This window comes from Macaca thibetana, chromosome 9, assembly GCF_024542745.1.
Source record: "Macaca thibetana thibetana isolate TM-01 chromosome 9, ASM2454274v1, whole genome shotgun sequence".
Lineage (NCBI taxonomy): Eukaryota > Metazoa > Chordata > Mammalia > Primates > Cercopithecidae > Macaca > Macaca thibetana.
The window spans coordinates 70,033,279-70,061,068 of record NC_065586.1 but is presented as its reverse complement, the minus strand read 5'-3'; the positions used below and the strand labels follow the sequence as shown (position 1 = coordinate 70,061,068).

Sequence of the window (27,790 nt, the reverse complement as noted above, 5' to 3'; positions counted from 1 at the left end):
AAAGAGGAAAGGAGTAACTATTTCTTCCTGTCTCTATAACTGAAGCAATATTCAATAGAAGTGAATTTTACTTGTAGCAAATATTCCCTTTATAAGCCCTCCATTTATCTTGTAGGTGGCCTTGTAAAATATACTTTATTTGATTTTACACACTGTGCTCATGCTTTGGCTTTATGCCCAACCTCCCAGGCTGCAGACATCTACAGTAGACCCCAGTGTTAAAGAAAACAAGCCCCCCAAAACCCTAGAAAATATTACAGTTATTAATAATAAATTCTCTGTAATATTCAGTTGGAGCAGTAATAAAATATTAATAGTAGCAGTCCTTAAAAATTGTCCCACTGGTCACTAAGACATTCAATCTTAACCATGTTCCAAATGAAATGCATTATTGTTTTCTACTTTCTACTCTTACAAGAAAGAGGTGTTAAGGGTATTCTGTTTATTTGTTTGACTTACTCTCTTTAATACAGAAGTTAAAAAATAAAGGCAAAGCACATATATGTACAGTATCAACTAGCACCAAATCCTTCCTATGTGAGAGAAAATGATCTGCTTTGGAAGCCAGTTACATACATTTAAGAAATATGTCAAGCAATCTAAAATGAATATATTAAATGGAAAATGACTAGTCCTGACAAATTCCTGACAAATTCTTCTAACATGCAAAATAGCGGTAATTTAGAAGTTTATGGAGGAAGGGTAGATCTTGAAGAAAAATATGTGTTTTAATTAAGGAAGGAAATAAAGAATGGGAAGAAAGAAGAGGAAGAAAGATAGGGAGGGAGGCAATCCAGGCATGAAGCAGACGCTCCAAGATTGAAGTAGAAATAAAGAGGCATATTGAGGAAACCATGTTGAAACAGATGGTTTATATAAGGCAGTGCTTTTCAAATTATGTTCTGATGCCGCCCCCAGAAGGGCTGGCCAGCAAGGGGTGAGGAGGCCCGCTAGTGAAGTCTTTAAGTGAGGCAGTGCTGCAGGTATATTAGAAAGACTGATCTGACAATGGACATAGAGGAATGTGTTGGGAAACTATTCAGTAAGTCCGATGAGATGGCATGAGCCCAAATGTATTATTGGCCACGAGTTTGAAAATAAAACAAGAGAATGGATGCATGTACTCTCACCAAGGGAGAACCACCAGGAGTAGGTTACAGACTGGGAAGAATGTTGTACTGGGGGAAGGAGGTATCAAAGCCCCATTCAGTGATAGAAGTGAAGAATCCCACATTGAATGTAAATCTGATGGTACTAGATTGTATGGGAATACAGAAGATAATACTTTGATTGTATCCAAGTTCTAAAGGGAAATATAAAGTGAATTAAAATAATTAGCTTGAATATGTAAAACATAACTTTGGGTTTATATCTAGTGTAAGCAGTGTGGATGAACACACAGCAGACTGGGAATTTTGTTCTTGTTTACACCTAGTTAGTTGTTTTCTTAGATGTCTCTAAACTGAAAAGCTCCTGTGCAATGGAGGGGTAGTGGGGATGCTAAGTTAAACTGAAAAGCCCCAAGCTTTGTGGCACAGCTAAAAATCCTGTATCCAGAGTCTGGGGGTTGGCACTTTAGTGAAGTCGCTTTCACAGGCAATATTGTTAAATAAGGCAGAGATTTTTTTTTTTTTTTTTAGAGATGGAGTCTTACTCTGTCCCCCAGGCACGATCTTAGCTCACTGCAGCCTCCGCCTCCCAGGTTCCAGCGATTCTCCTGCCTCAGCCTCCCGGGTAGCTGGGATTACAGGCACACATCACCATACCCACTAATTTTTGTATTTTAGTGGAGACAGGGTTTCCCCATGTTGGCCAAGCTGGTCTCGAACTCCTGACTTCAGGTAGTCCGTCCCCTTCGGCCTCCCAAGGTGCTAGGATTACAGGCATGAGCCACTGCTCTCGGCCTTAAGGCAGAGATTGTTAATGATGTGGCCTCTAGTTGGTAAGTATAAAATCCCAAGCAAGAGAAGACTTGGTATTCTTCCTGTGACTTGTTGACATAAGCCCCAAACCGATGGATAAGGAAGCTACCAGGCATGTACTACCCTCTGCACCATCAGTCAATCAGTCAGTAAACAAACTAACTATAAATGAACTAATAATATGGAGAGATGTAAATATTTGCTGCAGTGTAAGAAAGACTTACGTAAATGCAAACACTTACTTTAAAGGTTCACAAATATATATGTGTTACGGGCTGAATTCTGTCTCCCCAAAATTCATATATTGAAGTCCTAACCCCTGTGCATCAGAATGTGATGACATTTGGAGTTAAGTTCTTTAAAGGTGTGATTAAGATCAGGTATGGTCTTTAGGAAAGGCCTTAATCCAGTATGATTGGCTTCCTTCTAAGAAGAGATTAGGCCACACACACAAACTGAGGGGCCATTATGTGAGGACACAGCTAGAAGGCTACAAGCCAAGGAAAGAGGCCTTAGAAGAAACCAAATCTGCCAACATTTTGGTCTTGGGCTTGTAGCCTCCAGGACTGTGAGAAAGCAAATTTTTGTTGTTGAAGCCACCCAGTCTGTGGTATTTTGTCAGGGTAGCCCTAGCACACTAATACAATATGCATGCATTTCTGCAAAATTCGTAAATTAAATCAAAAGATAATAACCTACAAAAATATTGATTAACATGTAAAATAGACAAGGACCTAGAATCAACAACATTCCAGTAGCAATGAGCACACTTAACTCCCAGATCTTGGTTTCAAATACTGTTCTCCAATAAAAGGAACTGGGGCTCCTTGTAGAAATGGCTGATTCCAGGAATGGGGCAGGAATTCCCCTTTATCAGAGGGGAATATGTTCCAAGATTCCTGGTAGATGCCTGAAACCATGGATAGCACCAAAGCCTATGTATACCGTATTTTTTTTATCTGATAACCGAAACAGCTACTAAGAATAAGCGACTACAGGGAAGGTAATGTATACAGCATGAATACACTGAACAAAGGGATGATTTGCACTCTCGGCAGAATAGAGCAAGATCACACATGAATTCATTATGGTACTCTGAATAGCATGCAATTTAAAACCTATGAGTTATTTCCAAAATTTTCCAGTTAATATTTTCAAACTGAAGTTGACGGCAGGTAACTGAGACTGCAGAAAGCAAAATTGCAGATAACAGGGGACTACTGTATACAAGATGAGCCTGGAGCATCACTTAGTACCAAAAAGTAACAAAGTACTCAAAAACCCTCACAACAATGGAGATATGTCAAAGGGACACAGGAGCTAACTGAAATATCTCCCAATGGCCAAAACTTTGAGCAACAAAATAAAGTAACACTAGATTATAACCCAGTGTATAAAATAAATATCCATTAATCCATACTGATACTGGGGAAAAATACACAAGTCTCCCATGCAGAATTCCAACTAAATTATCTGGAATTTATGTAGACACTCCACTCTCAAAGTGTACAGAATAACTCCCCACTCAAGCATGGGCTGTGCATGGTGACTTCTTTCCAAATAATACAGTACTAAAAAGTGAACAAAAAAGAGTAGCAGCAAAATCTGACAAAGCCCTACTTCAGTGTGGTGGTCAAGACTAACAGCACTGATAAGTCAGGTTGATAGACTGTGTCCTTGATATAATGTGATAAGAATTGCATTTGACCTCTGTGGTTTTCCTCCCAAAAACCCATATCTCACTCTAATCATGATTAGAATGAATAGAGAAGCATCCTACAACATACTTGACCAGCATGCCTGAAAACTGTCAAGGTGAAAAAAAACAAAGTCTGAGAAATTTACAGCCAAAAAAGCTAAGAGAGCAGCTGAGTGTAATGTGCTATCCTAGAACAGAGAAAGGAGACTAGGTAAAAACTAAGGAAATCTAAATAAAGTTTAATTCATAAACAAAAGTCAGCACTGGTACATTAATTGCAATGAGTGTACCATGCCAATATAAGATGTTAATAATAGGGGAAACTGGATATGGAGTATATGGGAACTATCTGTACTGTCTTTCCAACTTTTCTGTAAAATATTCTCCAAAAATGGCCATTTAAAACAACAGAAAACAAATAGACAAAAAGTTATCATATACTCATCAAAAGGCCAGTCAGCACTTGAAAAATTTCAAATTTACTGGTATTCAGAAACACACATTAGGCCGGGTGCTGTGGCTTGTGCCTATAATCCCAGCACTTTGGGAGGCGGAGGCAGGCAGATTGCTTGAGCTCAGGAGTTTGAGACAGCCTGGGCAACATGGCAAAACCCTGTCTCTACTGAAAATACAAAAATTAGCCAGACATGGTAGCACACGCCTGTAATCCCAGCTACTCGGGAGGCTGAGGCATGAGAATCGCTTGAACCTGGGAGACGGAGGCTGCAGTGAGCTGATACCACACCACTGCACTCCAGTCTGGGCGACAGGAGACCCTGTCTCAGAAAAAAAAAAAAAGAGAGAAATGCACATTAAAATAGCTATAAAGTTATTGTTTTTCTCCTATTTAGCTCGCAAAAGTTTTTTCTGTTGTTGTTGTTTTGTTTTGTTTTTTTCCCTAACGATGGTGCTGATGATCGGCGATGTATAGGAATGTAAAATGGATCAGCCTTTCTGCAGGGCATTGTTGTGTTTGAACAGTATTCTCATTTTTTTTTACTTTTAGGCTGGTGTTTGGAATGCTTTATCCTGCATATTATTCATACAAAGCTGTGAAAACAAAAAACGTGAAGGAATATGTAAGTATAGTTTTATGAGTGATTAATCTGAGTTTAATATTTTAATGATACACACTGAAAAACTGCTATTAAGAGAAACGGCTGGAGTAACGTTTTGGGTTAAAAGGTGTTATGAATGTGAAGTAACAAAACTAATCTTTTTAAAAATCTTTGAAGATAACCCCAAAGTGGAGTTTCAATAAAAATAAGTATATGGTTCCCAAGATGAGTAACTGAATAGGTCTTGATTTAGTCTATAAATTCCCGTGTAATAAGGGGTTGGAGAACTTTTGTTTGTTTGACTTGGGGAGGAGAGTTGTGGGACTTTTTGCCTTATAAATTTATAGGTACATTGAGAATATCTCTCTGGCCCCAAAGCCTTTTTCTTCTTTTTTAGGTATTTCATCACTTTCTAATCTATATAAATATACAGATACTCCATCACCATTGACAACTGACATCTTTTTTCCTTCTGGAGTCAGACTTCATTTGTAATGGTTTCGTTCTGATTTGCGATGAGTCCTCAGTATTTCTTTGTTTTTAGTTTCCTCTTCCCTATTCCCTAATTTTCTTTTTCTGTCACTAATATTTATTTTTTATCATTTCTGAAATTCTCCTCATTTCCCATTTTATTCATACTATGTAATAGTAAATGGCCTTCCCCACCTATAAATCCTGATATAGTTTGGTATGTGTGATGGAGTGAATTTTTAGAGAATAGCAAAAGCATATTGTATTGGTGGTGGTAATCAACAGGATAAGCAGTCAATACTGAGATAACAGCACATCAATAACTATGACTCTTTCTTTAAAATTGAGGTGACATTCACATAACATAAAATTAACCATTTCAGAGGCATTTGATGCATTCACAATATTACACGTATATATAATACAATATAATACAACTCTAGTTCCAAAATATTTTCATCACTCCAAATAAAACCCTGTGCCCAAGTCACTGACAACCACCAATCTGCTGTCTGTATGTGTTTACATATCCTGGATATTTCATACAAATAGAATCATATAATATGTGACCTTTTGTGTCTGTCGTCTTTCACTCAGCGTGTTTTTAAGGTTCATACATATCTTAGTATGTATTTTATTTCGAATGTTTTACATTCCTTTTTATGGCTGAGTAACATTCTACTATATGGATATATGACATTTTGCTTATCCATTCATCTGTTGACAGACATATGAATTGTTCTGTCTTTTGGCTATTATGAATAGTATTGCTACAAGCATTCACATACAAGGATTTGTTTGAGCACCTGCGTTTGATTCTTTGGGATGTATAGCTGTGGTTCTTTGTAAGGAATCTTGGATGATAGTCTTGTCATCCAGTTGGTCAAATGATCAGGGATTAGATCATGATTCTTTATATTTTCAGGGTTTTTGGGGGTGGGAGGAAGGGATAGACTCTGAAACTTTCATAACTAACTCATTTTATTAAACTTTTACAGTTATTTTTTTCTCTTGTATATAAAACTAACTTCTAAAGTGAAGTATATATTAATACAAGTCAAAATGGTGGAATATATCTGGCAGAGGTAAATAAGTTACGTAGTTGGGCTCTGAAATTTTTCTATCCTTTTATTATATGTATCTTTTGGACCTAGGATTGGTGAAATTAATCTTAAGAGATGGAACCATATTAAGTCCTGGTAATTTAAGTTCATTTTATACATGGCTTGAAGGTTCATATTTTAATATAAGTTGGAGTAAATACTTTGCATGTTGTTTTACAGTGCTGGCACACATTAGTTTCTAGATGCCAGCGCGTCTGTTAACAGTGCTTCTCAAGCTGCCTGTGGTACAAGACCACTTTTGTTTTTCCAATAAGTCATAGACTAATAATTTTTTTTTTTTTTTTTTTTGAGATGGAGTCTCACTCTGTCACCCAGGCTGGAGTGCAGTGGCGCGATCTTGGCTCACTGGAAGCTCCGCCTCCCAAGTTCACACCATTCTCTTGCCTCAGCCTCCTGAGTAGGTGGGACTGCAGGCACCCGCCACCATGCCCGGCTAATTTTTTTGTATTTTTAGTAAAGATGGGGTTTCACTGTGTTAGCCAGGATGGTCTGGATCTCCTGACCTCGTCTGGATCCACCCGCCTCGGCCTCCCAAAGTGCTGGGATTACAGGCGTGAGCCACCATGCCCGGCCAACTAATACTTTTATAAAATGAAATACTAATCACTAGAAATAAAGAAATGAGAAAAGCCCCTAACCCTGAAATACAACCCAGAATTTTTTTTTTTTTTTTTTTTTTTTTTTTTTGAGACAGGGTCCTGCTGTTATCACCCAAGCTGGAATGCAGTGGCACCATCATAGTTCACTGTAGCCTGGACCTCATGGGCTCAAGCGATCCTCCCACTTCAGCCTCCTGAGTAGCTGGGACTGCAGCCCTGTACACCATGCCTAGCTAATTTTTTTTTATTATTTTTCATAGAGACGGGGTCTTAACTATGTTGCCCAGGTTGGTCTTGGACTCCTGGCCCCAGGTTATCCACCTACTTCAGCCTCTCAAAGTGCTGGGATTACAGGCATGAGCCACGGTGCCCAACTCCCAAATTTTTTTTTACTATCTTCAGTGACATGAAATTACTGTCAAATAATGTACTTTTGCCTATTGTTTTCATTATTGTATTATTAATATACTTACAGTAACATAGTAGTGCTTTTACAGCCTTGTAAAATCCCATAGACAACACTGCCCTACTGTGTGATATTTTAATTGGAATTATCTTTTGGAAGATAAAAGTAAGAGTTGGCCATAATTTCCAAACACCATGAAAATATGAGTTGAAGAATCTACTTCTGGCCAGTGCTTAATAAATGGGAACCATCTCCCTATTTGGAGTCTTTTTTATATTGTTACTAAATTAGATTTTTTTTTAATCTAATTCAATGTACAGTTGAAGTACAGATTATTATGTCTCTCAACATTGGGCCCACTTCACCTAGAAAGCATTCCAGAAGCCCAGGATATATAATAATTTGGTGTGCTGCTGTGTGTGTGTGTGCATTGTATATATATTTGTGCTTACGGTATTCTCCCATCTTTTCTCCCAAATCTGCTTTTTTTTTTTTTCTTTTAGGAAAAAAGCTAAGCACAAATTTAAAATGTTTAGATGCGAAGCTCTAATAACTTGAGGATATTATCAGTAAGCACAGAAATACCATCCCTAAAAGTCAAAGGTAAAGGGATAGCAATAAGAAATATAAAAATAGTAAATAAACTGTAATAAAAAATAGGTTTGGCCATGTGCAGTGGCTCACAACTGTAATCCTAACGCTTTGGGAGGCCAAGGCGGGTAGATCACTGGAGACCAGGAGTTTGAGACCAGCCTGACCAACATGGTGAAACCCTGTCTCTACAAAAAATATAAAAATTAGTTGGGTATGGTGGCGCATGCCTGTAGTCCCAGCTACTGGAGAGGCTGAAGTGGGAGAATCACCTGAGCCCAGGAATGGAGACTGCAGTGAGCCATGATCCCGCCACTGCACTCCAACCTGGACAGAATGAAACCCTGTGTCAAAAAAAAAAAATACAATAATAATAAAATAAAAATCAGAAAGATTAATCCGTTTATAAATGTTGTGCATCAATTCAACTTTGTAAATGTTAATTTTTTAAAGACTTAAAAACAACAACAAAAAAAAGACTTAAAAACAAGAATTTGTGTGTCTTATTACCCTTGATACAACACTCAGATTTTCATTACTAGATTATTTTGTAAATTGGGGATTAGTAAGGATGGTCTAACCCTGAAATTTTTATTCAACTTCATAAAGATAATTTAATTGCTTCTTGGCACTTTGGCTAAGATCAAGTGTGAAGATAATTTAAGCCATAGAAGAGAATCCATTGCATTCAAACTGATGAGAAAACTATAAACATGATATGTATTGAGATATATGTATATGTGTATATTTAGTTACATAGTGAGCATACAGCTTTGCACAGTTGTTTTTAGAGAATTCTCATTAATAAAGCTGGAATTATCTGTACATAATTTTGCAGTAATACTATGATTCTGAAAAGCATTTGTTTTTATGTAACTTTGATTGTAAGTTTAGGGTTTGGGCAGGTTGTTATATAGGTAAATTTGTGTAATGGGGGTGTGTGGTACAGACTCTTTCATCACCCAGGTATTAAGCCTAGTACCCTGAAAAAAGGTTTTCTTAACCATCCGTTTGAGAAGACCAGAATAATGAGTAATTGAGGAGAAACTAGGGAAGGTGAAAGGCAGGTGGCTAGAACTGGTTTGATAATTACATGGTAATCAACTCTACTTCACAAATAAAATGAGAACTAAAAGCAAAATAAATGGTCAGGCACTGAAACAAGGACAGGGCATCTGCCTTTGACAGGGAAAGACCTCCCAGCAACCATACTGCCTGCTATCAAGGCTGCTAGAGAGGCCTCGTGCAGTGGCTTACACCTGTAATCCCAGCCCTTTGGGAGGCTGAAGCAGGCAGATCTCTGGAGCCCAGAAGTTTGAGACCAACCTGGGCAACATGGTGAAACCCCGTATCTACAAAAAACACAAAAATTAGCAGGGCATGGTGGTGGTGTGTGCCTGTAGTTCCAGCCACTCAGGAGGCTGAGGTGGGAGGATCACCTGAGCCTGGGAGGTCCAGGCTGCAGTGAGTCCTGATTGCACCACTGCACTCCAGCCTGGATGACAGACAGAGTGAGACCCTCGGGTGGGGTGGTGGGATCCCGGGGAGGCTGCTAGAGAGACTAAGTTGAGATGTCACCTTGGAATAATAATATTTTCCATTTATATGATTTCCTACCAGTTTCAAAGTACTTTTGTCTATTGTTTTCATTTGCTACCCTGGATAAGATAATTTTTTGAAACAAATTATCACACTCTTACTGGCTTAGAACAACATAAATTTATTCTCTTACAGTCCTAGAGGTCAGAAACCTAAAATGAGTTCACAGCCTCGCACCTTCTGGAGGGTTTAGAGGAAAGTCTGTTTCCCTGTCTCCTCCAGTTTCTGCAGGCTGCCCACATTCCTTGGCTTACGGCTTTATTCTTCCATCCTCAAACCCAGCAATGTTGGACTGAGACCTTTTCATGATGCTCTTTCTCTGGTTCTCTCTTCTGCCTTCTTTTCCACTTATGAGGACTTTTGTGATTACATTGGGCCCACCTGATTAATCCAGGATAAACTTCCCATTTCAAGGTCAGCTGATAAGCAACCCTAATTTCATCTGCAACCTTATTTCTCCTTTACAGTGTAACCTAACATATTTACAGTTTCCGGAGATTAAGACACAGACATCTTCAGGGGAGAGAGGGCATTTTTCTGCCTACTCCAATAATATCTCACTGATTATTACTGCAGTCCTATGAAGTTGGCATAGAAAATATTCCAGTATTACAGGCTTAGAGAAGTGAATTTACCTGGAGTCACATGGATTATAAAGACAGAATTGGTACCAGATCAGAGATCTTCTGTTTCTAGTATTTTATTCATTCTATTCTACCATGCTACCTTTGGAAACACAGGTGAAGATTCTAGCTTCATGTAAAAGTTGAAACAACCTTCACAACCAGCCAGTGAATGTGCACCTGATTAATTCAAAGCTGAACGTTCATGGGCCACAGCCATGTAGATATTTTCCAAGAAGGACAATCAGGCAGCTTACCAGGGCAGGACCCACCAGCGTTGAAATCACGTGTGAACAAAGAGGTTCAAAATGAAATACAAGTTTTTGAAAATTCTGTAAAGTTCCTCCTTTGAAAAAAAAAATAAAGAAAATCCCTTAAATCTTGACAGTCTTCTAAGTATTTCCAATCTAGTTTTACTCTGACAAAAATTTTGAACATTATTTGCTTGCACCCAGTGCAAGGCTAAGTCCTAAACTTATCTGATTTAAATTGACTTTTTTTTTTAAATTATATTTTAAGTTCTGGGATACATGTGCAGAACGTGCAGGTTTGTTACATAGGTATACATGTGCCATGGTGGTTTGCACCCATCAACCCGTCACCTAGGTTTTAAGCCCTGCATGCATTAGGTATTTGTCCTAATGCTCTCCCTCTCCTTGCCCCCGACCCTCCCACAGGCCCTGGTATGTAATGTTCCCCTCCCTGTGTCCATGTGTTCTCATTGTTAAACTGACTCTTAACAGTTTTATCAGAACTCTGTCCTCATAAAGTTTTCCTATACAGTAATCCTATCCAAATTTGCTTTGTTTTATACATGGTATTTTCTTAGTAAAATTAACCTTCTTAAATTGCCCTGTTATGTTTTTAATAGCACCTTGTAGTATCAGATGTTATATTCTTTATTTGTATATGTTTGTGTTCCCACCAGAATGAACTCCATGGGGAAGTGTTTTGTTGTTTTATTAATTGCTATATGCCTGTACTTAGAACAGTACCTGCTGATAATAGGTACTCAATATTTCTTGAATAAATAAATGAGAAAAGTTGACTTTTAAGTAGACATCAAATATTGTGCTTAATAGCATGTACATTTCTTAAGTGGATTGATGTAGTTTACCAGCTTTGATTCTGCTGGGTTAGGGAGAGTACAATCCAGTCTTAACATTTATCCCAAAACCTAGTTTCTTTGTGGTATTTGGTTATGACCTAAATTCCACTGCTCTCTACTTCAAAATTATTTTCAGAAAGCAAACATTTTCAGTTAATTTACTTCTTCCCACCCTAACTACTACCATTCCCCTTAAGCCTGCAAATGGTAGATTGCACCTGATAAAACAGATGCTGTGTTCAAATCAAAACAAATGGAAAGTACTGTGTATTTTGGCAACCTTCCTTTCTTCCTTTGCCTATTTTTAAAACAGAGCTTTCCTAGGATATAATTTCCTGCATAGTGTGGCTGATATGGCCTACTTAAAGACTTTCAGTCTTGCAGTAATTGAAATGTAAACTTACTGAAGAATTAGTATGGTTTTGCAAATTTTTTCAGGCTCATTCCATCTCATGACTTGAAAATAGAGTGTTTACTTCCAAGTCATGTGTAATTGCTGTAGCTTTTCTAGGAAACCAGTGTTCTTATTCTAAGAATGCTGGAGAAAGCAGCAATGAAAAGATTGGCTAACAGCACTTACAAATCAAAATCAGACATTTGGTTCTGAGATTTACTGTGAGCAAGAACAAAGAACAGGAAAAACTGGGAGATTACTCTTTAAAAGGCCTAGAAATGGCCCTCTAAAAGTCTGCTGACTTGGTTTTTGAAAGTGACCTAATTTCGACAATTTAGGTGATATGAAAATGAACAAATTTACCACAAATATAGAACAAATATGCCAGTTCTGCAGATCTTATTGATAATGAAATCTGATGTTGTCTACTAACTTTAGAGTAGAAATAGAAGGGGAAAAACATACTAAAGAACTTTTATTTGTTCTCAAGAAGTGTTTCCTAGGTATCTTTTGATATTTTTGATAAAAAGTATTCATTTCATTTAAGGGTTTTAATAATTTAGAAAGTTTAGAGATTAGTCTACTAATTATGATGGGATTTTTACTGAAAATTCGTTTTGTCAGGCTGCTTGCTTGTCTGTGTATTTTCTATTCTAATTTAGTTTTTATTTTTATCAAAGCAGTATTTACTTATAATGTAAAAAGTCAATTAGTTACAAGACTTATTATGGAAAACAATAGTTCCCCAGGCTCCCGTCCCTATGTCTAACTCTCTAGAGGCAATTACTTCAAATTCTTTTATCTGAATCTTTTAGCATTTATTGCCATATTCCAAATAACATGCTTACTCTGCTGTTTCTTAATTTTTCAGATGGACGTCATGAGTTAACTTCCTTCTATGAAAGATGATTTAGCAGTTACCCAATGCCACTATACACATGCATATTTCTCTGTTCTTATAGCTTCCCAGAATCATTGCAGTATAATTTGGTTAGCTCAATATTCAATATTTATATTATTTAGACTAAATTAGAAGCAATCGAATATAGAGCTAAAGTGCACAATGTCTGGAAACAGGCTCCCTAGGTTTCATCCTAGCCCTACCCATTACTAGCTGTGCCTTTGGACAAGTTATTTGACCTTTCTGTGCCTCAATTTTCTAATCAGTAAGTAGTAGTAAATAATGAATATATTATTTCATTATATTATATGAATGCACATAAAGCATTTATATCAGTACCTTAAACATAATAGTACCTGTCATACAATCATTTTCATTATGTAAACACTATTCACAGCTGATCTCTACAGTGTCCTGCCATTACCATTCTTTACTCTGGTGTTATTCGCTATCTTGTTTCATTTGTGTGGTATTCTCTGTTCTTACTGTGTATCCAGACCCACACTTTCCTAGAGTTCTGTGCATTTCTTCTCAGTGCATTCCCCTCCATTAGACATTCCAGATTGGTTCTTGTTTTGGATTCTCTGATTTCTTAATTACTTAATTTCTTCATTTTGATAAAATGCATCCTTCCTGAGAAGTCTATAATGAGAGTCAATTTCTTTTTTTTTTTTTTCTGAGACAGCCTCGCTCTGTCGCCCAGGCTAGAGTGCAGTGGGTGACTTGGCTCACTGGAACCTCTGCCTCCCGGATTCAAGCAATTCTTCTGCCTCAGCCTCCCAAGTAGCTGAGATTACAGGCATGTGCCACCATGCGTGGCTAATTTTGTATTTTTAGTAGAGATGAGGTTTCACCATATTGGCTAGTCTGGTCTTGAACTCCTGACCTCGTGATCTGCCCGCCTCAGCCTCCCACAGTGCTGGGATTACAGGCGTTAGCCACCGCACCTGGCCCCCAAGAGGTCAATTGCTTGAGATGCTAGGTTGGAAATCATTTTCTTTCAGAATTTTGGGAGCATTTCTTCATTGTCTTTAACTTCTGGTATTGCTGTTGAGAAGGCTAAAGCCATTATGATTCTTACCTGTTTTTCTCCCCATTCAGGAAGCTTGTGGGATATTTTCTATTTTCCTGTTGTTTTAAAATTTCATGATGATATGCTTTGGTGCATGAATCCGTTATAATCAATTTTGCTAAATCCTCAGTAGTCCCTTTTAATCTGGGAATCCTTTTTGCTTCAGCTCTGAGAAATTTGGTTAAAATTATCTCTTTAATACTGTTCTGTACTCCATTTTCACTGTTGTTCTGTCTGGAATTCCTTTTATTCATTTATAAGGCACTTGGACTGATTCTCCAATTTTTTTTTAATCTTTTCCCTTCTCTTTCCTGTCTCTTTTTGTTCTACTTTCTGATTGAGTTTCTCAGTTTTACCTTCTAACTCTTCAATTGATCTTTTAATTTCTGCACCTATGTGCTTAATTCCTGAGAATATGACTGACATGTTCTTATTTATTTATTTATTTATTGAGGCGGAGTTTTGCTCTTGTTGCCCAGGCTGGAGTGCAATAGTGCAATCTCGGCTCACTGCCACCTCTGCCTCCAGGGTTCAAGCTATTCTCCTGTTTCAGCCTCCCAAGTAACTGGGATTACAGGGATGTGCCACCACACCCAGCTAATTTTGTATTTTCAGTAGAGATGGGGTTTCTCCATGTTGGTCAGGGTGGTCTTTAACTACTGACCTCAGGTAATCCACCTGTCTCGGCCTCCCAAAGTGCTGGAATTACAGGCTTGAGCCACTGCACCCAGCCGGACATTTTCTTCTTTCTACATCGTCTTTCCTTTGAATTCGTTTTACGTTTGTTTCAGCCTCTGTTTTTCATGTATAATTTCCTCAAATGTTGGATGATCTCTGGTTCTCTGCTCAGTTTTTAGGATAATAATGAAAATCTGCCTGGAGCTCTGTGCCCATGAAAGGGCTTGTTGAATGTGATCTTCACTGTAGAGTGATCTGACTAGACCATCGTATATGTTCCTATGGCTGCCATAAGGACGTACCACAAGCAGTGTGGATTAAAACAACAGAAATGTATTGTCTCACAATTTCTGGAGGCTCGAAGTCATTAATTTCATAAGATATTGACAGGGCCACACTCCCTCAGAAACCTGTTGAGGAGAATCATTCCTTGTGAATTCCTAGCTGCTGATTGTTGCCAGCACTTCAGTCTACCTCCACAGTCTACCTCCATCGTCACATAGGACTCGCCCCTCATGTCTATGTGTGTCTGTTTTGTCTCTTCATCTTAAAAAGACACCAGTCACATAACTTCATTTAACTACATCTTCAATGACCCTATTTCCAAATAAGGTCACATTCTGAGGGATTGCGGTTTAGGACTGTGTGTTAGTCAGCTTGTGTTACCATAACAAAAACCATGGACTGATTGACTGGAACAACAGGAATTATTTTCTCACAGTTCTGGAGACTGGAAGGCCAACATCAAGTTGCTGCCAGGGTTGGTTTCCTGTGAGGGCTCTTTTCCTGGCTTGTAAGGCAGCCACCCTCCCATATGTCATCACATGGTCTTTCTGATGTGTGCACATGGCGAGAAATATTCCTCTTTTTCCTTTTCATGTAAGGACACTAGCCCTACAGTAGAGCTTCACAGTGTGACCTCATTTAACCTTAATTACCACCATAAAGGCCCTAACTCCAAATATAGACACATTTGAAGTTAGGACTTCAACCTATGAATTTTGGGAAGACCTAATTCAGTCTAGAGTGGACCTTAACACATCTGTTTTGGGAATACCATTCAACCCATAACAACCATTTCTTGGAAAGTTATCAATGTCTATATCTTTAGGTATTTTCTCTTGTGCCAGTCAGATTCTTCAGAGAAGACTCTTCCATTATGAAAGGTACTTGGTTACCAGTGTCCTACTGGGAGAATAAGACTTGGGGGTGCTCAACATTCAGTTTATAAACTTTTACTAGATCCCTGTTAGCCCCACTCTCAGTTGTGCTGGAGATTTGCAAATCCATAAACCCCCTGATTCACCCTTTCCAGAGAATAAACATAAGGGTTTCCCTGGGGAAGAAGGGACATTGACAGGCTTCTGGAGTGAGAAGGTATCTTGGGGTCTCCCTTCTCCTTGAGCAGATGTACAGCCATCCTTCCTACCTTTAGTACCCCCATCCTTTTTGTTTTGTTAGACAGGGTCTTACTCTGTTGCCCAGGATGGAGTGCAGTGGTGCCATCGTAGCTCACTGCAAGCTCCAACTCCTGGGCTCATGCGATCCTCCCTCCTTGGCTTCCCCCGTAGCTGCAACTACAGGCACATGGCACCGTATCTGGCTATTTTTCTTTTGGGTTTTTTACCTTTTTTTTTCTTTTAAGTAAAGATGAGATCTTGCTATGTTGCCCAAGCTGTTCTTGAGCTCCTGGGTCCAAGCTATCCATCCACCTGGGCCTCAGAAATTGCCAGGATTATTAGGCATGAACCACTGCACCCAGCCTCTGTACCCCTTTTGACCAGGAATTTTGCCACCGTTTTTTTTGGCAAGCTCTGTAGTGTAGAGTTAGGTTGCTTCTCAGTTTTTCCCCCTGCCAGCTTGCTGCTCAGTTTTCTCAGGTCTCCTAACTCAGTTACTACTTATCCATTTCCTTCATGGCTCCAAAATTCTTTTGTTCTCTTCTATATTCTTCTGAGCTTATGCCGTCTTTAAAAATCACTTTACTGTTGTTTTAATATTTGTAGAGGGAGTGAAACTGAATATGTATATTCAGTTTACCATCTTTACCCAAATTTCCAAATTGACTTTGTGAGTGGGATACTTGCAGTTGACTTACTCTACGATATTTATTTATTTATCTAGAGACAGAGTCTTGCTCTGTCACCCAGGCTGGAGTGCAGTGGCACAATCTCAGCTCACTGCAACCTCCACCTCCCAGGTTCAAGTGATTCTCCGGCCTCAGCCTCCCGAGTAGCTGGGATTACAGGCACCTGCCACCACGCCCAGCTAATTTTTATATTTTTTGTAGAGACAGGGTTTCACCATATTGGCAAGGCTGGTCTCAAACCCCTGACCTCATGATCCACCTGCTTCGGCCTCCCGAAGTGCTGGGATTACAGGCTTGGGCCACTGTGCCTAGCCAAGTTACTCTATGATATTAAGTAAGACTTATTATACCATTAACATTGGTTTTTAAATGTGTTCACTTAGAAAATAGATTTAAAGTAATATATGGCCGGGTATGGTAGCTCACACCTATATCTCAGCACTTTGGGAGGCCGAGGTGGGTGGATCAATTGCTTGAGTCCAGGAGTTTGAGACCACCTAGGAAAACATGGTGAAACCCCGTCTCTACCAAAAGGATACAAAAATTAGCCAGGTGTGATGGTACATGCCTGTAGTCCCAGCCACTCGAGAGGTTGATGTGGGAGGATCACTCAAGTGTAGCGGTTCAAGGCTGCAGTGAGCCCAAGATCATGCCACTGCACTCCACCACGGGCAAGAGAGCAAGACCCTATCTCGAAACATAAAAATAAAAATAAAGTAATATATACTATTGTTTTTTCAATGCTTGAAAATAACTTTAACATTTAATTTTAGCTGACATACACTGAATTCATGTGTGCTTACTTAAATTAGGTTATTATTTCTTTATAAACCTAATTTTTCATATGTTTACTATTTTATATATAATATATACAGCATATCACTTCACTGGTAAAATAACTGGTACTGTTATAATCATCAAGTGTTTTATATTCTTCATTATGTGGTTTTTTGTTTTTTGTTTTTTTTTTTTGGGAGATGGAGTCTCGCTCTGTCACTCAGGCTAGAGTGCAGTGGCACATCTCAGCTCACTGCAACCTCCGTCTCCCTGGTTAAAGCAGTTATCCTGCCTCAGCCTCCCGAGTAGCTAGGTTTACAGGCACCCGCCACCATGCCTGGATAATTTTATATTTTTTTTTTTTTTTTTTTTTTTTTTTTTTTTTTTTTTTTTTCCGTGAGATGGAGTCTCACTCTGTCGCCCAGGCTAGAGTGCAGTGGTGTGATCTCGGCTCACCGCACCCTCCAATTCCTGGGTTCAAGCGATTCTCCTGCCTCAGCCTCCCGAGTAGCTGGGATTACAGGTGCCTGCCACCACACCCGGCTAATTTTTGTATTTTTAGTAGAGACGAAGTTTCACCATGTTGGCCAGGCTGGTCTTGAACGTCTGACCTCAGGTGATCCACCCACCTCGGCCTCCCAAAGTGCTGGGATTACAGGCTGAGCTACTGCACCCAGCCAATTTTCTATTCTTAGTAGAGATGGGGTTTCACCATGTTGGCAAGGCTGATCTCAAACTCCTCACCTCAAGTGATCTGCCCACCTCAGCCTCCCAAAGTGCTGGGATTACAGGCCTGAGCCACCACACCAGGCCCTTCATTGTGTTTTCTAAAAACAATTTCTTTATGATCACCTTGGGATTATTACAACAGATCTAACTTTAGGAAAGTAAGTATTACATTTGAATAAGATTATGTAATAGGGGGATTTAAAATAAATGCCTAACAGGGTTTCATCCAAAATTTTAGAATGTGAATTCAAGGAACCCTTGACCCTTCTGAAGTAAATTGAAAGCATTTCCACAGTGTTCACACTAGGATGTAGCTAGCCAACTCACAGCTGCCTGTCCTCTTTTAGCTTCCAATGAAAATGCTTTGGAAAACATACACATAGAAAAAGAAATTCTCACAGTAATTCTTAAACCTAAGAGGCTACGCAATCAGGCTTTTGCTAAAATCTAGGAAGAATGTTACCAACTGTAGTGCCAATGGAAATGGATTTTTTAAACCGGACCGAAACAGTTGTTTCCATTAAAGGAAATGCTGCTAAGAAGTAAGTTGGAGGGAGGCCTAGCCACCCCCACCCTAATCCCTAGTGATGGAATAGTTTAAAACCATAAAAGCTACAATAACCAGCAAACTCAACTGGTATCACCCTCACTGCGGGGAGACCTGAATTCAGAGGCAGCCAGTGTTTGCCTTCCCTTTTTCAGAAAACATAAGCTCACTACTTTGAAGAAAATACCAGTAATTTCCACACAGGAGAAATAATCATTGACTATAAGAGAAATCAACAATGTAGTAATAAATTATAAAAAATTGAAATGATAGTAATATATATCATAATTTATATGCTTTACTATAATAGCTGAGTTTTTGTTGTTGTTTTTTCTGAGGTGGGGGGTGGTATTGCTTTGTCACCCAGGCTGGAGTGCAGTGGTGTGATCAAAGCTCACCACAGCCTCAATGCTCTGGGCTTCAGCTATCCTCCAATTTCAGCCTCCTCAGTAGCTGGGACTCCAGATGTGTGCCACCACGCCCAGCTAATTTTTGATTTTTTTCTAGAGACGGGGATCTCACTATGTTGCCTCGGCAGGTTTCAACTCCTAGACTTAAGTGACCATCCATCCCACTTCAGCTTCTGAGAGTGCTGGGATTACAGGTGTGAGCCACTGCATCCAGCTATGATAGCTTTTAAAGACTATTTTGAAAAGGAAGGAAGAAAAATCAAAATTAAAAGAATCTGTAAGAAATGTAGGATGAATAAAGCAATATAAAAGCAAACAATAAAAACAAAATCAGGTAAATTAGTGTATCTAGGAGTTTCTTTGAATAAGTTTAATAAAATAAACACTTGAAATAATTAAGATATAAGATGAGGTAGAAAAGGACTGAAAAAAACTGAAAAACAAGAAAAGAGTTTAATCAAGCAATACTAAATTTAAGTGACACAGAAAATATTAAACTACCTATAATTTTTATTAAAAAATGGGCCAGGCATAATGGCTCATGCCCGTAATCCCAGCACTTTTGGAGGCCAAGGCAGGAGGATCACCTGAGCACAGCAGACCAGCCTGGGTAACATAGCAAGACCCTATCTCTACAAAAAAAATAAAAATAGCCGGGCATAGAGACATGTACCTATAGTGCCAGCTGCTTGGGAGACTAAGACAAGAGAATCACCTGAGCCCAGGAGGCTGAGGCTGCAGTGAGCTCGAATTATGCCACTGCACTCCAGCCTGGGGGACAGAGTGAGATCCTGCCTCTAAACAAAAAGAGTGTTTTCTAATAACATCAGATAGACCTATTTTTTCCTTTTCAGCTGAAGGTTATATTATTTATGCAATGATGTTTCCTCTTTCACACAATACTAGGATCTGTCTTTGGAATACCCAGACATGTACATCATCTTTCCATTATGTAATTTTAAAAATATAGTGCTTTACCAACTACAGCTGTAATAATCAGATTGTCAACCAGACTGCCATCACACCGTGAAAGGTCCTCCTAAAAATATAAAAGCTAGAGCTATTCCTGAAGATTGTAGCTAAATACATGAAATAAAATCACTCTCCAAAACGTCGTAACTTTAAAAGCACCCGATATATAATGGAAATGTAAAATGATAAAGATTTTTTGAAAAACTATAAAAAAATTAAAATGCATTGAAATGTATTATACAAATATTTACCTAAATTTTTTCTCTTGGCTGTGTGTGGCAACTCATGCCTATAATCCCAGCACTTTGGGAGGCTGAGGTAGGAGGATTGCTTGAACCCAGGAGTTTGAGACTAGCCTGGGCAACATAGCAAGACTCTGTCTCTATAGAAAATAAAAAGGAAAAATTAGCTGGATGTGGTGGCATGTGCCTGTAGTCCCAGCTACTCAGGAGGCTGAGGGAGGAAGACCGCTTGAGCCCGAGAGTTCCATGCTGCTGTGAGCTATGATTATGCTGCTGCACTCTAGCCTGGGTGACAGAGCAAGACCCTGTATCCAAAAAAAAAAAAAAAAAAAAAAAAAAAAAAAAAAAAATTCTCTCTCTGCTATCAGAATAGAGTTTTTAAATTGTATCTCTTAAAATTCTTTTATCTGCTCAATTGATAGCTATGAACAGTGCCTTGAGAAGTATGCTAAAGGCTCAGCTCCTTTTTTTTTTTTTTTAGCTTATTGGTATTTTTCTTTTAAATGATGATGTGCCCAAACAGTATTATGAAAGTAAGGGTACATTTTAAATGTTTACACTGAACAAATTATCTCACAATACCGAGTTCGTCTTTTCTCTAAACCCTAGGCTCTTACATTCTCTTCGGAAATGGCACCACCTTCCTCTAGTTGATACTATCAGAACATGCACAGCGCAGCCTCTCACTGCAGTGCTTCTCAAAATTTAATGATCATGCCAATCCCCTGGGATTCTGCTAAAATGCAGATTCTGATTTAATAGTTCTGGCCTGGGCTTGAGATTCTGCATTTCCAACAGGCTTCCAGGTGATGCCAGTGCTGCTAGTCTGTAGATCACAGTTCACATCGTGAGGATTCTGTGCATGTCCTCAACTCTGGTGACACATCAAAACCACTGGTGGAGCTTGTCTTTTAAACATCTATCTGCCCTCTCTCTGCACCTTGTGATGATGAGGACTCAGAATCTATGTAATCTCTTTGTAATCACCATGTGATTCCTATCCACAGCCAAGTTGAAAACCACTCATTAAGCAGTATCTTATTTTATTGTGGCACTCGGGCAGCCCTTCACCACACGTTCACTAGGCTGTGTGCTTTTAAAAACATATATGTTTATGTAAGCAAATAGTTGATTTTAGAAACATCTTATGTAAATTGATTGATTAACAACTTGGAATATATTATAGAAAAATAATATTTTAGCAAAATTAACTATAAGATACAATTAGGGGAATAAGGCTATTAAGTAGGACTTCCTCCTAGTTTCCATTTTTTGTGGCTAGCTCTAGACCAAATGTCTCCGTCAGTGAAGTTTCCCTTTATAATCACTCACCCTTCTTTCATAGTTCTCTGCAGCCTCTGTACACCTCTGTTTCCTTAGGGCCTCCACCGTGGCACTCAGGCAGCCCCTCTTTACCCATGTATCCCGTATTCTCTGCTCTGTATTTGCTGCCCTCCTCCTATTTCCCACTCATCTAAATGTGAACTTTCTTTCTGTGTGGTTGATTGCACCTACCTTTGAAGAGAAGTAAGTTGATAACACAGGTTTGTTCTCAGTCATGATGGAGATTTTGTCTTCCCGGAGTTTTTTTTCTTTTTGCTTTTGTTTTTTTGTTGTCGTCGTTGTTTTGTTTTTTTGTTTATTTTGAGATGGAGTCTCGCTCTGTTGCCCAGGCTGGAGCGCGGTGGTGTGATCTCAGCTCACTGCAAGCTCCACCTCCTGGGTTCACACCATTCTCCTGCCTCAGCCTCCGCCTCCCAAGTAGCTGGGGCTTCAGGCACCCGCCACCACGCCCGGCTAATTTTTTGTATTTTTAGTAGAGACAGGTTTTCACCATGTTAGCCAGGATGGTCTCAATCTCCTGACCTCGTGATTCGCCCACCTCGGCCTCCCAAAGTACTGGGACTACAGGCGTGAGCCATGGTGCCCAGCCCCTGGAGTTTTTTTTCTATCAGTCTTTGCTTTCTCAGGAAGACCATGTGGTCCTACTATTATAAGGGCCAGTTCTTGACATTTAAATATTTACTGTAGGTTTAAAGTATGCTGTCAAATCTACTATAAAGCGACAGTAGTATATAGGGAGTGTTATCTTCCCTAGAGAATGGAATTTTTCATTTACTAAGTCAGCCATAGCCTTGCCAGACACCTAGAGAATGAAGCATTTCTTTTGGTGGCTAGGTTAAGGTCCCTTGTGGAAGGATCCAGATGGAGTCAACTATGTGAAGTTAGATACGGCCTAGGTGCCTAAGAAGTGGGACCAAGACCAAGAGAAAGAAGAAAGTAGGATGACAGTTTGGGATGGGAACTAAGATAACCAGTAGGATGGCTGTGTAGCCCAGTCTATATTTGAATAGTCTATTTTCCCATACTAAAATCCTGAGAAATTCTGTGTGGTCCTGTTAAAAGGGAACTGTGTCTCTTACAAATGCTTATTATCCCAAATAAATCAATAGAACTTTAAATAATATAAAAAGTGAAGTGTGAATTCTCAGCCAGTGTGGATGGAGAGAGTTATTTTGGGACTGAGAAGTCATTCCTTCCTAAATTCTGCCCCTGGGAACAGTTCCCTTAAGCAGTTCCTGATTTTTGCATCTTCAACACTTCTTTTAAATTAATTATCATCTAATTTTTAAACATATCTGTACTTTCCCATCTCTCAAGTTTCTTAGACTCTGCTGAGTTCAGGGTTGAGATATATAGGGCTGCTGTGATTCAACAGCACTGGGGAAGACCAGTGCAATATTGGGACAGAGGTATCATACAGTCTGCCCCATTTTAACTCACTGTAACACCAAATACATTTATATAATGTGAGGCTTTCTCCTTCAGAGCAACAGGATATTCTGTGAGGTCTTTGGCAGTGATAATTAGAAACTGCAGGTAAACAATGTTGCTGCCAGTTCTGCATCTGAAAGTAGAACTCCCAGTCATTGGAGTACTGAGGAGGCGCTGACAGTTAAAACCTACTTAGATGGGCGTGGGGGAAGAAGTACCCCAAAGTTGAGGGAGCTCAAACCAATCCTAAGCTAACATACTCACCCCCAACATATGCCCCATCTTTAAAAAAACAAAAACAAAAAAAAACTATTTTCAGCCACAGTCTCTAGTCGCTTTGGATTTAACTTCAAATAGCTTTTTTTCAACCATGCTTCTAACTTGGCACAGCTCTGAGAAAAATCCCATAACCAAGCCATCTGGGTTGGATAAAACAGGGAGCTTTTCTATTTGATTTCTCACATTTTGTTCCTCTTTGTTTTTAATGGGGGGGGCGGAGGGAGGGAATCATTATGAAGTAACCAGATTATTGGATAAGTTAGTGAATCAAGAATAGATTTTTTCAACTCATACTGTCTCTGAAGAAATCTGTATCAGAGGATCTCTCTGTTGTCTCTGAAATGTGGTATAGAATGAATGTTTGGGGTGAATTGACTTGAGTGGGTAACAAGTAATGGTCAGAAAATAAAGTTCTCATTGGGTGGTCTGAAATTCAGCAGTGTTTATTTCTTTTTAGACTCAGCAGAGATTTTTTTTTTTTTTCCAGTGAAGCATATTTTAACATGTTATGCTCTGGATTTACTTAGTATGGTTTTAAGTGAATCATTAGGCATGTGTGATTTTTTCATTTTTTCTTAAAGACCAGCATGAATAGCTTTATGATTCAAAGAGTCTGTAATTAAGAGAGTTTGAAGAGTTGTTTAATCTCTGTTAACTTTGAAAAAATAGACTGTTTTGTATGTGATAAACTGCTGCTTGCAGTTCAGAGTTACTTGCTAGGATCGTGTGTCAATTCAGACCTTAAAATGTAAGAAGTGGAAGCCAACCTCTGTGCTTGCTTTCCAGGCACAGGGTGCTAGGTACTGATAATATGTAGATGAACAAGACACTTTTGATCCCAATTTGTTGTTACAGTCAAATGGCAGGGGTGGTTGTTACATAAACCAACCATATGGATATGTTACAAAGGAAAAGTACAGTACACAGAGATTATATATGATCTTTGGAGGGAGTTGGGGTAATTAGGAAAGGCTTTCTTTTGGAAGTAAAGAAATTTTATTCATACAAGGCAGTGAATAATATGTAATGTAATATGTAATAAAATACTAGTATTTATATGTTGAATCAGACATTGTGCTGGTAATCACCTATTCTTATCCTTCTATGTTATACTAATCCCCCCATGAAAGCTTTGTGGGTGTAGGAAAACCTTGACATCAAGGTTTATGATTATCTCATGTCAAAGGCTTTGTTTGTAGTAGGCCCTAAGTAGTGTTTTTCAAATTAATATATCACATTAATTTTTTTCTTTTTATCATACCAGTGTAAATTATTACAATTATAACATTTAACATTATCATTGCTATCATAATATCTCACTGGTCATAGCATAACAAGTTATATAAAGGTATCATTTAAGAAAAATACTTTGAAGTTAATATGGCATTACCGCTATTATCTATGGCTCCTATAAATCTACAGCAGTGTACCTCCAACCATACCATATTTCCCTGTATACTTGGGGCCTGTGTTTTGCTCTCAGTTTCTGTGATGGAAAACATGAGGATCATTTTACAATTGCAGCTTACTTTTTGTTTGCTTTATTTGTTCATCCTGGAATCTAAATCATAATTTAAAATTACGATAATAATTCCATCCTGGAATCTAAATCATAATTTCATAAAAGTTTTCTGTAAGAATGTAAATCATAGAATCTTCTTTTGTTGAAAACGTTAAGAGATCATGAAATGAAGCTAGCTCTTCATTTGGCATTAGGGTAGGTAAATGCATACCTATTAAATGAAGCATGGTTTTCTTGATAGTAAATTTAGCCTAGGAGTATGTTCATTTTACAGTATTCACTCCAGCTTTAAATATCCTCTAATTCCTTTGAGAGGGTGAAGCTGAGAACTCTATCACATGACCGTCTGGATTTCTGAAATGCTAAGTCTTTATAAAAGCCTTATGGATTTGAGTAATAATAAAGCAAGTGCTAGCTTGTTAAGTAGGATAATCTGATCCATGCACTATATAAATCAGAATGTAATTTAAGTACTATGACTTTATGTCGCAGATGACTCCATATTCTTCAAAAGAACTTGCCTAATTATAAGAGTATATTTCCTTGGAAAATTGATTTCTTTTGATGTTTAAATGATTTTAAGATTCCATTTGAGGATTATTTTATTTATATATATTTATTTTAAATGAAAATATTCATCACATTTCTTTAGTCACCAAAAATATAGTAGGTAAAGTGCTCCAGAAGTAAAGATGATTGCCATTTCATTGTGACCACTTTCTAGAGAAGTTTATTACCAAATAATTAGAAAAAATGGGAATTATAATCTCACTTGTTAAGTTAACCCAGTTCATTCGTTCTTTTTTTTAAAAAATTAATTTTTTATGGTGGGGTTAGAGATGGGGTCTTGCTGTGTTGCCCAGGCTGGTCTGGAACTCCTGGGCTCAAGCAGTCCTCCCACCTAAACTTCCCAAAGTGCTGGGATTAAAGGCATGAGCCACGGTGCCCGGCTTATTAATTCTTTTAATAAGTATTTTTGAGCATCTGTTTTGTGCCAGGTACTGTATGAGGCATTAGATACACTCTTGGCAAAGGAAACAAAGTAAGCAAAATAAAACATCAAACATCTTTGTTTATAGAGTTTTCCTACTGAAGTTTATGCATGTTATTTTTTGCATTTTATTTATTGGCCTCCCACTCAGAATATATTTACTTGAAATATTGTGCCTATTTCTAAGAAGTTCATTTATCTGATTTCTTGGCCTATTGAAAGTAGAAGAGGATTGCTGCTGAAGCCATGTAGACTGAATTCAGATGATAGCTAACAAATTCACACAGACTCACTTGCCAAGGGATCACAATAATAATTTAAAATAGTATTCCTCTGGCTCTGCCTTAGTCTGCTGCATGAGAACATCAATCCTTCCTACCCTTCATTTCCTTCCAAAATACTTCCCCGAGGATATCTCAACCACAGTTGCTTAAAATGTGATCCCCTTCTCCATTTCTCAATCATTGTAGTACTGTCACGACCAGTCCGGGCATTAGCCCTGCCACAGATGGAAGCTAATGGTACTATGACCAGTGCCTACCTAATTCTGGAACCACTGCTGCTGTGGCCTTGCTCTCTCATTACAGAGATTAGTGCAACCTCTTATACTGGGGTAGGCTAAGCCACTATGATCGTAGTATGTAACAATAATGCAATGACTGAAGAACTATAGAAATCCATTTCTTTTTCACATAAAAGTCCTGGTTAGGTGCTCATTTCATCAAGAAGTTCTCCCCATGCAACTATTAATATTTGAAAACTCAGATTCTACCCATCTTCAACACATAGCTTCCAAGGGCGCTCTGCTCCCTGCCATCCCACCAGCAGGAAGGGAGGAAGAGCAAGTGGAAGAGACACCCCCACTTCTCAAAAGCCTCACCTTTTATTCTTTTGGTGAGACCTCAACAGATTCCTCATCTACCTGCAAAGAGGGGCTGAGGAACCCAGGTCCTGGCTCAGCCATTTTCTAGTCATGCTCTGTCATTCTGCCTTTAATGGACAGCAGTACATCACATCCATACTTCTCTTGTTTCATCGTCATAGACTTTTCATTCTTATTTCATTGTCCTAGACCTTTCATTATAGCCCTTGCACCAGCACCCAGAACTGGTGAAGGCACCATTGGTCATAGTCTGTCCCAGTTCTTCCCTAGACAGCACCCCTTCCCATCCTTAGAAACATCTTTTCTAAACATTTACTGCTGTTCTGAAATCCACTCACCTTCCCACTCATGCCCAGCCTTAACAGCTAACGTGCCCCCGACTGCAGAGTGAAGGTAGAGGGCCTAACCCGTGAACCCTTCAGCTCTCTTCTGGACACAGCTACTCTCTTCTTCCTTTCTGCTCAAAGCCCTCCCATGGTTCCCTATCATTGCTTACTACAGCCTGGAAAGCCCTGTGTATCTATGTGGCTCCAGCAATCTCTCTGGCCTCACCTGCTACTGCACCTCCTGTTCTGTTCTGCTTCAGCCACACCTGCTCTTTTACTGGCCCTGGTATGTGCTGATATGCTCCTGCCTCGAGCCCTTTTGCATGCTGTTTCCTTGTCTAAAATGCATTTCCCCCAGTTATCCATGTGAAGAGCTTGCTCACTTGCTTCAGGTCTGTGTTTGAGTATTTCCTATCAGAGAGGCCTTTCCTGACTACCCTGTTTAAAATATCAAAATCCTAACTCCCTTATTCTGCTTTATTTTTCTCTTTAGCATGTATCACATATCATAAGCACACCTAAAAAAATATTTGCTTTCCCTCCTTCCCCTTCACTCTCTTCTTCCTTTCTATCTGTTCCAGAGGAAGATGTATTCCTGCTTATTTCTTGAGCACCCCTGAGCAAGCAACTGCTTCTTTCTTGAGCCCACTCTTTTTCCCTCTGTGTTCCTAATCTTATTCTTGTCTATCTCATCCAGGATCTTGTTCCATTAAATATTCCTGCTTTCTCATAATTTGAATCTCATTATCTCTCCAGTATAATGTTAAATCCTTGAGAATATAAACACGCTTTCGTGTTGCCTCATGCTATTTTTTATTCTTTCTCCTCTAAAAAAAAAAAAAAAAAAAACCAGATCTCTTAAAAGATTAATTTATATGTACTCATCATGGTTTTACCTCCTATCTACTTTCTAGCCTTTTGCAGTTCTTACAAAAAGGAGAACATTAAGCCAAACAGGGTAGTCAGAAAAGGCCTCTCTGATAGGAAATACTCAAACACAGAC

The 27,790-nt window shown here is 38.8% G+C and overlaps 1 protein-coding gene across 1 annotated transcript in view; it reads left to right on the top strand.

Moving 5' to 3' along the window:
- The window catches only part of REEP3 (receptor accessory protein 3), a 106,195-nt gene that overhangs the window by 41,319 nt on the left and 37,086 nt on the right, over nucleotides 1–27,790 (top strand). The window contains exon 2 of the mRNA XM_050803085.1: nucleotides 4,628–4,700. Within this exon, the coding sequence (XP_050659042.1) occupies nucleotides 4,628–4,700 (73 nt within the window). The remainder of the gene's footprint in view (nucleotides 1–4,627; nucleotides 4,701–27,790) is intronic.